General features: G+C 32.4%; 1 protein-coding gene across 2 annotated transcripts in view; it reads right to left on the bottom strand.

The window, feature by feature from the left end:
- Window positions 1-7,935: 7,935 nt before the first annotated feature.
- Window positions 7,936-12,313, bottom strand: part of IBTK (inhibitor of Bruton tyrosine kinase) — a 77,120-nt gene continuing 72,742 nt past the window's right edge. For both annotated transcript variants that reach the window (XM_015600424.2, XM_006926357.3), the window contains exons 27-29: window positions 10,483-10,554; window positions 9,961-10,093; window positions 7,936-9,185 (exon numbers count right to left, since the gene is read on the bottom strand). In XM_015600424.2, the coding sequence (XP_015455910.1) occupies window positions 9,054-9,185; window positions 9,961-10,093; window positions 10,483-10,554 (337 nt within the window). In that variant the 3' untranslated portion in view covers window positions 7,936-9,053. The remainder of the gene's footprint in view (window positions 9,186-9,960; window positions 10,094-10,482; window positions 10,555-12,313) is intronic.

Below are 12,313 nucleotides of genomic sequence, written 5' to 3'. Positions count from 1 at the left end.
TCTTTTGTTAACTTCCTACTTTAGATTTACATTCTTCACTGATGAAGAATGTAAAGGAGGACCATACAGGAGGACCCAGAAATTCATTATTAGAAAAGGATTTATTCAAATATTTATCTACTGCTATGCCATATGATCTACTTTGGTAATTTATCAGAATATATAATTTATCTCTTCATATCATTAATACATCAATATAGAATTCAAAAGTTTACTTTTAACAAGTCTAATAAGTAATTGTTTTCAGGGCTATGAAACAAGTTTAATATATGTAAATAATCTAAATGCTTGTGTTATACTCTACCATAGATACTGCCTTAAAATATCTGATAGTTAACACATAAAGATAGATGCTTTACACTGCACATTTTCTGAAACTGGGGCTTATTTTATGAGGGAAATTTGGCTTGATAATTAAAGCTTTTATGTTAACCAAATTCAGGATACTTGTTTTACATAGTCTCAAATTTTAATATTAAATACAAGCTAAATCAATATTTGTTCTGAGCAAGAATTATGTCGTTATCTTTTCTATAAAATAATCTACTTACTACATTTTTCAGCTTATAATTTTACAAGTTTTAAATTATTTTAAAAGTAATACACTTGTAGAGCTTAGAAATCAAACCCTGCTAAAAAGATTTGTGCCAAAATAGTTGCTACCTCACCCCAGCTCAGAAGCCATCATTCTCAGCTCCTTCAGCTCTTTTAACTGTTTCTTAGATTTATTTTTTTAAACCACTTTATGAAGGTATGATTAACATGTAAAAAGTTGTATATAGTTAATGTATACTATTTGATGAGTTTGGGGCTAGGCATACACCGGTAAAAACATACCACCACCAAGGGCATAGACATATAACCATCACCTTCCAAAGTTTCCTCCTATCTCCTTTATTAGTAGTGTGTGCATGTGTGTTAACAACACACGATCAACCCTCTTGGCAAATTTTAAGTATAAAATTTATACTGTTAGCTATAGGCATTATGCTGTATAGTAAATCTCCAAAATTTATTTATGCAAGATAAGTAAGTTCTGGCCCATTCTAACCAACTGGGCAAAGAGCACACGCACACACAAAAATCAGTACAGGGAAAGTGAGGCCGTGCTTTGTGATATGCCAGCAGAGGCATGCTATTGAGCACAATGTTAGTTAGCTGTGGGCTTGTCATATAAAGCTTTTATTATGTTGAGGTATGTTCCCTGTATACCCAATTCGTTGACTTTTTATCACAAATGGATGTTGAACTTTGTCAAATGCTTTTTCTCATCTATTGAAATGATTTTTATCCTGTTTTGTTAATGCTGTGAATCACATTGATTTGCATATTTAAACTATCTTTGCATCAGTGGAATAAATCTCACTTGATCATTGTGTATGGTCCTTTTAATGTATTGTTGAATTGTTTGCTATTTAGTTGAGAATTTTTGCATCTATGTTCATTAGGGATATTGGCCTGTAATTTTATTTTCTGTGGCATCGTCTGGTTTTGGTATCAGGGTAATGCTGGCTTCATAAAATGAATTGGAAGTGTTCCTTCCTCCTCTATTTTTGCAAGAGTCTGAGAAGGACTAGTATTAATTCTCCTTTGAATATTTGGTAGAATTCACCAGTGAAGCCGTCTGGTCCTGGACTTTTGTTGAGAGATTTCTGATTCTGATTCAATCACCTTGCTAGTAATCAGTCTGTTCAGATTTTCTGTTTCCTTAAGATTCAGTCTTAGTAGGTTGTATGTTTCTAGAAATGTACCCATTTCTTTTATGTCCAATTTATTGGCATATAATTGCTCATAGTAGTTTCTTATGATTCTTTGTATTTCTGTGGTATCAACTGTAATAGCTCATCTTTCATTTCTGATTTTGAGTTTTTTTCTTGGGGAGTCTAGCTAAAGTTTTGTCTATTTTATCTTTAAAAAAAGAAACAGAGCTCTTAGTTTCATTGAACTTTTCTATTGTGTTTCTAATCTCTATTTCTTTATTTCCACTCTGATCTTTATTTCTTTCTGTCTACTAACTTTGGGCTTTGTTTATTCTTTCTCTGGTTCCTTGAGTTGTAAAGTTAGGTTATCTGAAATTTTGATTTCTGGATGTAGCCATTTATCCCTTAAACTGCTTTTGCCACATCCCATAAGTTTTAGCATGTTGTATTTCCATTTTCATTTGTTTTATTATTTTTTTCTCTTTTGAATTCTTTGAACCACTGATCAGTATTCAGTAACATGTTATTTAATCTTCACATATTTGTGAATTTTCCAGTTTTCTTGTGTTCGATTTCTAGTTTCATACCATAGTGGTTGGAAAGATGCTTGATATGATTTCAATTCTCGTAACTTTATTAGGACTTGTTTTGTGGTCTGACATATGATCTCTCTTAGAGAAAGTTCCATGTGCACTTGAGAAGAATGTGTATTCTGCTGTTCTTGGATGGAATGATCTGTACATATGTTAATTCTATCTGATCCAACATGGTTTTTAAGGCCGATATTTTCTTGTTGACTTTCTGTCTAGTTGATCTATGGAAAAACTTTTATTTTCTTAATAGCAAGTTATAATTAGGACTAGGAGATTTTAGGACAGCTAAGGAAATTTTTTTTTAAATTTAAGTTTTAGTAAATATTTGAGATTTAAAAAGTAAGCAATTTGTAAATATCTTCTTTTGCTATCAATAAAGAGCCCCTGATTTAATAAACACAAATTAAGGTTTTTAAAATTAAATATAGCAAATATGTTTTCCACTCTCTTCTAGTTACCAACCTCCTCTGTGGTATGGAAAATAACTGTCTAGATCATCAAGCCCAAAATGGCTTCTCTCTTCTTCAACCTCAAAATATCTGTCCTCAGTACTGTGGTATTTTTTAAACTTTAGCACGAATCAGAATCACCTAGAGGGCTTGTTAAAAATTGTGGGGCTCAACTCCCCAATTTTTGGATTCAGTAAAACCCAATAATTTTCACTTCTCACAAGCTCCCAGTAGTGTTGATGTTGCTAACCTGGAGACCAAACGGAAAACAACTCATCTATGATTATCCTCAATTTCTTCCCTTAAATTTAGGAGAAATAAATAGCACTTCTCTACTTTCTAACAAATTTTACTTTGTACTCTTAATTCCATCTTCATGCCCATTCTGCAATTATTTCCTCTATTCCCAGCATCTCCAATCTTTCTATATGCACTGACTACTCACTTTCTTTCTTAATGTGTAGTCCTCCATTTTTTCAAACACAAAGCACTCCATCTACCATTTGTGGCTTAAGCATCTACTCATTCACTGCCAAATTTCTAGATAAAATATCCTTGAACCAAAACCTCTGCATTCTCATATTTTTCTCCATTACTCACATCATCTCTGAAGCAGAGTCCCAGCAGAAAACAGCACTCTCAACTTGAGTAAATTATTAATAGAACCTTTATAAAACTGTGGACAGGACTCAGGTAAATTATAATGGATATTGCAGTAACTTAGGCTAGAAACAATGGATCCTTTGCCGTTCTTAGATCTGAATGGGTGAGGGAAAATAACATTTACCAGAATCTGGAGAGAGAGTGCTGTGTGGAGAGCAAGCTGCCTGAAAGGAGCGGGGACTTTCCCATGAGTACAGCCAAGACACACTTCAGAGCAGTGGGGACAGAAAATTTTTTAAAAAATCTTTTCTCTTTCCTCCTGCCAATATTATGTAGTACTACAATATTATGTAGTAGCCAGTTTGAAGCCAGAGGGGAAATGAGCTGGTTGATAACATCCTAAAGTTCAACCTCACGAGACATAATAGTGGGAGAATAGAGAATGAATCCTAGCTACAAATAGATGATATCCAGCACAGTCTGCCCCTTTTGTTCTTCAGCATCTATTCTTGTCCTTTATTTAGGTAACAAATTTGTGTACTCAACATAGAAAACATACAAAGTCCTATAAGCTACTATTTCATAAGAGGCTGATGTCAATTCATTCATATTTTTCTCATGAACACATGGAACATTCTCTGAAGGATAGACAGTAAAAGATAAAACACTTCAATAAATTAAAAACTATTAAAACAATACAAAATAAGTTCTCCAAATTTAACAAAATCAAAGAAATCAAAGATAAAGAATATTTGGGGAAATCCGAAATATTTTGAAATGAAACAATATACTTTTAAATAATCCATAGTTCAAAGAAGAAATAAAAAATTAGCAAATATTTTGAACTGAATGAAAATTAAATCATAAAAACTTAGGGAATGCAGCTAAAGTAGTGCTTACTGGTAAATTCATAACTTTAAATGCCTATATTTGGAAAGATCTTAAATCCATACTCTAAGCTTAAGTATCTAGGAAAAAGAACAGCACATTGAAGCTAAAGCAAGCAGGAAATAAAGGAAATAATAAAGGTCAGGGTTAAAACCAATGAAAAAGAAAATAGGGAAAAATCAAAGGGAACCCCAAAGTTGGTTACTTGAATAGATCAACAAAATTGATAAAATCCAGGAAAAAAGGCAGGAAAACAGAGATTACCAAAATAAAAAATGACAGTGGGGAATGTAGTCAATAATATTATAATAACTATGTATGGTGTCAGATGGGTACTAGACTTATTGGAGTGATCCCTTGCTAAGTTATATAAATGTCTAATATCTGTGCTATATTCCTGCAACTAATACAGTGTTGTATGTCAACTGTAATTGAAAGGAAAATTTTTTTAAGTAAAAACAAAAGTACACCTGACACTAATATATTGTATGTAAACTGTAATTGAAATTTTTTTTTTTAGTGGGGAGTGGGGAGGCGGGGAGATAGCTTCACTGGTTAATTCTATCAAACATTTAAATAAGAAATAATATCAATCATTTATAACACACTTCCAGAAAAGTGAATACTTCTCAACTCATTCCATGAGGCCATTATTACGCTGATTCGAAATGCCAGAAAAAGATAGTAAAAGAAAACTACAGACCAACATCACTTCTGAATTATAGCAAAATCCTCAATTAAATATTAGTAAATTATACCAAATACCTCTTTCTGCAGTGCTGTTAATGGTCCATTTCTTGACCTACTGGTAAATCACTGAGCTGAATATTTTTGTCTTGTGCACTTACCTGTGTTATGGTTCGAGGTTTTAAAAGTTTTAAATACATATACAATAAAGAAAAGAATGCCTAGTCTATGCTTTCAAAATACAAGTAATTTAGTAAAAGATAAAAACTGATAGAAAAATAAAAATTGTGGCAGAATATGACAACTACCTTCTTTAAAAGGTATACAATATTAAGAGGAAATAATTTCATCTATTTATGTTACTGGTTTTATTTTTGAGGGGATATGGGAAGAAAAAGACAAGAAAAACTTTATAAAGGAAATAAGATTTGGGGTGCTTTAACCATGATTAGGTAAAATTGCAATTAGGTGAAGAAAAAGAAAAATTTAGGTAGAGATCTGCATGAGCAAAGCTTGAAGACTATTTGGGAGAAACATAATTCAGTTTTGACTCCACCATTACATATACAGATGAAAAGAATCACTTGAAGGCCAAGCAGAAGATATATGAACTACTTAAAGTGTAGATACAGTAATTTAAGTGTGCGGATCAGGAAAAAGACAAACCATTTGCTTTGGAGTAAGTAGTAGTTTGGGAGGTAGTAAGTTTAATGGATTGGACAAGGGAGACACAAAGGGATAGTAGCAGTTAAGGGACTAAAGCAGTGATTCTCAACCATTTTCTCAACCTTTCAGGAGTTAGGTGGTGAGATCAAAAAATTATTTTCATGACATGTTATTTGCCCTTTTCAATCTCACTTTTTCAAGTTTCCAGATACTATATGACATGTGTCTTCTATTAAATAAGGTAGTAAAGATTTAAAACTGAAAAGTTGAGATATATTTTTAAGTATAAAACTACAAAAAAACCCACTCTTGCTAATTGTTTTGTAAAATAGTTACATTTTCATTAAAAATGTTATTTATGTTAACATGTGATGGTTTATAATTTTAATATGAATTGAATTTTTAAAGTTCTAATTTTGAATTAATTAAATGTGGATAGATGCAATCCATATAAAAAAGCTCTTTGAGGTCCTCAATAATTTTTTTAGTATAAAAGGGTCTGAGCCCAAAAGGGTTCAGAACTTTTGAAAAGAATTAAGAACATAAAACATAATTGTGGTAATAAGAATGGAATGGAAAAGATTAAAGATATTGCAGAGAAAGAATTGATATAAATATAGGGGCAAAATAGGAAAAGGGACAAAGAAGAATCCAAAAGTTCAGCCTAAATGATTTGGGAGAATGACAGATTAAGAGATAAGGAAATAAAAAAGATTAGAGAGTTTGCGGGTGGCCAGAATTCAGTTTTGACACAAATGAAATGCCAGCCAAGCAGCCAAGGAGAGACATATAAGAAAATAAAATATATAAGGGTAGGATATAGTTTGATGGTCATGTGTGTAATGAAAGGTCACATTGTTTTGGTATCTAGCACAACTGAGCATCATTTCAAGCAAAAATATATCCACAAGCATTACTGCAAATATCTTACATTACTTGTCCTCAGTTCCTTGGTGGAAGGTTGTTCTAGTTTTTTCTAAAAATATCTCTTATATTGCCAATTCTAGAAGCTTCTGAGTTACACTTATTTTTACTAAGTGCTTTTTAATATTTTCTTAGTCTTGGCTAAATTGCTGTAGACAATTAGCAATTTCTAAGAGGCAGTCAGTGTAGTCATAGGCGAACCAGAGAAACGACAGAAGACATCATTCTCATTAGTCACTTTCTCTGAAGGTCATTTTCTTCAACTTATAAAAGAAGATGAATATGCATAATCTATAAGGCTTTTTTAGATCTAAAATTTTATGAAACAGCTATCAGCCCCCTTAATCATGAACAAACACATACACTCCAGCCTCCGAGAGTTACAGAACCAACCTAGATGTTAACTAGCAATATCTTTCTCAACTATCTGTCGTTGTTCCTATGTAAAGTAGGATTGTCTTTAAATTTATTTTAAAAGCCACCTCTTTAGAACTTTCATAGAGTAGTCCTGAATCTTGTATTTAGTCAACAAATTTGCCTTTACCTGACAGACCTCTTGGTTTTGCATATTTTAAGTGTATTCTGCTCTAACACCACAACCCCTACTCTCAATTCTCCACCTCCCATCACCTTTCCAGGCTAAAGAGTTCTGATTGTTTGCTTAATCTTAAAAACTCCGGCATCCCATTGATCCTTCAAATTGCCCATTTCTAGATTTTCTTCAATTCTATTAAGTCTTTCTTGAAGTCATAGGATTAAAGATGAATAATTGCTGGCAGAATAATGTTATTATTAGGGGGAAAAAGCCATCACATTCCTGGGCTTTTTGGTGGCAATGTATCAAGTTGCAATCTTCATGGAATTGTTTATGAATTATAGTTTATAGCGTGCTTATCTTTCATTTTACTAGCAAAATAATTTTTTTTCCAAATGAAATTTTATATAATATCTCACTATAAAACAGATCATAAAATGCAACTGCTCTGATTGAGGTTTGTAAAGGCCTAACGCCCCACAGATTTGGTCGGCCCTTGTCTTTCTTTTACATCCCATCCAAAAAAGGCCCGTTAGGGTGCTTCCCAAATGGCATGAAGTACACCATGAAAATCATCACTTCATAGCATCTTTATATACTAAAGATGACAATATACATGTAAGAATTGAAGCTTCAAATAAAATAAATCAATTACTTCATAAGGCCTCTACTGTAATATCAATAAAACATAAAATTCATTTCTTCTCAATTTACTCAAACACATAATATTAAACTTTTCACAGTGTATTTTAGAAAAACACCCCTTTTAAGTAGTCAAAGAAGTATAAAGCATTAACTTAAATACTGACTGTCATATATGACATCAGGAAGAACAATTAGTAATTCCTTCTATAATAGATGCTAATATAGTACAAGATATCAAACACACATTAGCAGTGATCAATATTAATTTTTATTGACATTTGCTTATAAGTTTGCTGCAAGTGCTGAGTTAGTTCCAGCTGTATTTCCATCAACTGAATTATAGCAGTAAATTTCCTGTATGTTACCCTAGGCTTATGTCCCAGAAACTAAAACAAACCTTCCCAATCTGTCTAGATACTGGAACACAGATTTAACATTTGTTTTTAAAATATTGAGTGGTTACTCAAAAACCAAACATACTATAAAGAAAACAATGTCTATATAACCTGGCTCAGAGAATTTCTGATTACATAACATTGTAAATAAGGTAACCAATCTTCTTCCAAATTATTTAATTCTCATAATGTATAATTAAGCATTTATTTTACAAAATTTTAACTCTTTGAGAAATTGATTCTCTCCCAATTAGGCTTTTATAAGATCTCCCCTCCCCACCAAGAAACAACCCACATTGACTCCAAATCTTACAAAGGAACTATTATCTTGAACTAAGCTCGTCAGAAGTGTTCATATTTCCTTTCTACGTTAAACTCCATAGTTTAATGCAAAAAGAGAATGTGCTATCCAAACTAAAATAATATGGCATTTGAGCAGTTCAAGCTTTAAAAAGACTAGAACGTTCATAGCCTGATGAAAAAAATGACAAGAATGGAGACATAACTACTGTAGTAAACACAAAACTTTGGCCATTAATGGGTCAGAAATAATGGCTAATGCTCATACTTTAAGCTCATCAATGTCATATTAAAAAAAAGTGACAACAGACATTTGGCAAAAACCTAAATTATCCCAAATTCTCTAATGGGAAGTTATTTTTAATGCATCACTCTAAAATTATACACTTCAATCACTCATGTTTTCCTTTTAAGACAATTCAGAAGAAATGATTCTATTTAAACTTAACCTAGTTTTTCCTCTCACATTTTTACATAAAATTACTAAAATCACAATTCTAAGGGATTTCTTTTTAATCATACAAATATATGCTTAAACTGCAGTAAAGAAATTAGATCTTTCTTATTCTATCTAGAATGATGTTACCAAATTTGTAAGAACTCTTTTCCACAGCTTTTCTTTATAATAATCATGATTTATGAAAAATGCATCTTAATTCCACAGCAAACTAGCATCCATGCTTATTCCACATAGGTACTGCCAGTGGTCCCTGAGGTGTCCTTTCAACAATGATAAACTCATCAGGGTTGCCGAATGCCTCATAGAAAACCAATAAATCTTGTATTGCATGCTCCTCAATCTGAAAGGAGGGAAGAAAAAAAAAAGACTTGCTTTATTCTTTAATTATAAACTAAAGATTATATCAGCTTTCCAATTTCCTTTTGTGGAACTACCATTTTCTATGGGTATAATACAGTGAAATTAAATTAGGTATCCTGCTATCCTGTTGGCAAGAAGAGGGCTGAAGGCCTGAAACCTGAGCTAGAATAATCAGATACCTGCCTTTCCTTGAATTTTAATCTTGAGTAGAAAAAAAAAAAAACAAACTGAAAGCAGTTGTTGGAGCTCATTCATTCCAATAGTTTCACTCTGTGAGATACTTTATTATTGTACAAGTTTTCTAACACTGGCTTCTAAACTCTCTAGGGCAGCTAGGGCTCTCTAGTCTTTCAGCTTAGTCTGTAGAATCTTAATACCCCTCAATAAATTCTCTTCCTTAAGTAAGCTAGAGTTGGGGTCTGCTGCTTACAACCTAAGAACTCTTAATGATTCTTACTGAAATTCTGAGGCAGTGTAGAGTGCTAAATAATGCCAAGTTCTCTTCTGGTCTCTTAAAACAGTTCAAAGCATCATCAGTACTAAAAATATTAGCTTTATCACAATTTATTAGTTCTAAATTAGTTATCCTGAATACTGCAATTAATATTTAAATTGATGAATGTCTGTTTAGTTTTATATTGCATTCACATTTTAATGTGATAAATATATGCACCTACACAAAGCAAACGAACATAATTTTCTTAAGACCTAAGGATAGAATGTAGTGTAATTCTTCCCTAAGGCATGTTCTTTACCTGAATCAAAGCCAAGGGTTTTTCTCGACTTCTGATAAGTGCTGCTTCCTGTTGTAGTTCTTCTTCTACAATAGACGCAAAAGTGACTGGGGCTACCACAGAAGGAGCAGTCAATGAAGAAGACAGCCAGGGACTGAAAGAATAGTAATAATGAGTTCTCATTCATCTTCTCGAATTTTTGCACATAAAACCTCCTCTTTAACAGTGTTACATTTTTTCCCAGTGACTTACGACATAAGGGGTCTGGAAGCTTTTGCATTCCATTTACAGAATGATGAGGTGAGAAATAGAAAAGAACTAATATTTCATTTGGACCAGTGCCGTAGAGAAAATTTTGGAAAACATCAAAAAGTGAGATGGAGCAAGAGCAATGTGACAACAGAAAGATAACTCAAACTGTAGAGCATAAAGTATTCAAATAATACATTCTATTCAATATCATACTATTCCCAATTTCTTAATATTCTTTTCAGTGCTAAGCAAAAGAATACCTTTGGAGGTCCCAAAGCTAATTAACCTTACTTGTGACTGTCTAGAAGTGGCAGATCTGAAATATGGTTGCCTTCTGGTCCTGGGATACCATGAGTAGAGCATCTGCAAAACAAATGCCAAAACTGAAAATTAAAGCTTCCAGTAACATCAGTAAAACAGCTTATTAATAGAAAGACAGAGGAGGAATTGCAACCCCCTAACTCAGGAGACAAATTAATGTGTGCAGTCAGACTTACCTTTAAAATTATAAGCAAAGAAAAAAAATTAGAGGTCTTATAAAATCTTGGTATTATTTACCATAGGGGAACATCTTGCTTGTGAGAATGGTTTCTTTTTTAAATAATATCATATAGCCATTTATTGTAATCAAACGTATATTAAGAAATACAACTTTGCAAAGAATGTTTTACATTAATATTTTATGACTAAAAGTGACAAATTAGCACTGTTTCAAAATATAGGAGGTCCTAGAGTAACATCCTTTTGTTCAATGTCGTTTAGTTATGTTGATGAAATGCCACAGGAACTTTTATTTTTATAAATTAGCCTACCGTAAAATTGGTTTCATTATATTCACTTTGCTTAAAGTTGCAAAACCTGTTGATGACATTAAGTGAGGATTCACTGTATATAGAAACCAGATAATTAGCTGCCAAATTTTGTGAGTGACTACAATATAGTAAATAGTTTTGACAAGCTAGGGATTATAGATAAAACAGAAATATAAAACATGATCTCTGACTTCCAAGAACTCAAACTAGATGAGGAAATAACATATAAAATGACATACAGTACAACAAAAATGACACTAAGACACTAAGAAACTGAGGTCTACTAACTATAAAGACTATAAAAATCAAAAAGATTTGGTCATTTGAAAGGACCTCACGGAGAAGTCAATAAAAGAGGATGAGGAGAGTAGGAAGCATTCCTGTAAGGGGGAAAATCAGCAAAGGTATTATAGAGACTGGTCTAAGTATGGAATTTTAGAGTTAGAAAGGTACCTAGAGATTACGTAGATTAATCCGATGTTGTCTTTTGACAATGAGCAAACGTAGGCCTAGACAGGTTTAACAACAAAGTCAGAGTGTGAACAAATAGTGCCTAAAATAATGACTTCCTGATTCATTTATGTACATTTATTAGAAATATGGCATCACCATGGTGTCGAAAACTAGGCTAATTAAAACTAAGTCCCTTCTCCTCAAAAAACTCTGGTAGGAGAGATTTTAAAATGTATTTAAGCAATGATAAAACAACGTTAGGGTACTATAATTGATATCTACACCAACATGTACAAACTACTATGGATTTGCAGAAGAAATTAAAATAATAGAGAAGGGAGTATATGATGTTGGCTTCACTGAGGAAATGACATTAAAATGAGGAGAGTGACATTGAGATAGAGTTTTGGTTGTACAAATATAGAAATGGTGAAAGATGCTGGTGGCTCAAATAAAGGTAGGCTGTTCTTTTCAATAAACAGAATGAGTGAATTAAAAGTATGGAAGAGATTGAAAGGGAAATAAAGTTAAAATGAAACAGTGAAAGCTAAAATGTTTAGACCTGACGTGTGGGCAAATTTACAGTGAGTATTTTTATATACAGTATCTCATTTAATCTTTGCAATACTCTGTGAAGGAAGTATTTAATTTCCCTTATATTGATTAGGAAACAGAGACTCAGAGTATAATTTGCCTGATTCACAAATTGGGTAAATGGCAGACACAGAACTCAAATCCAGGCTATTTTGACTCAGAGTCTACAGTCTTTTCAGTTATCACAAAGCTTCATTTATTTCTAGTATTCCCCTTAGTGTAGAATATATTCCATTACAAATGTCTTCTCATTCTTTAAAAAC

This window comes from Pteropus alecto, unplaced genomic scaffold (genome assembly GCF_000325575.1).
Source record: "Pteropus alecto unplaced genomic scaffold, ASM32557v1 scaffold7, whole genome shotgun sequence".
NCBI lineage: Eukaryota > Metazoa > Chordata > Mammalia > Chiroptera > Pteropodidae > Pteropus > Pteropus alecto.
Note: the sequence above shows the minus strand (reverse complement) of the source record. Positions and strands in the feature narration are given on the sequence as shown.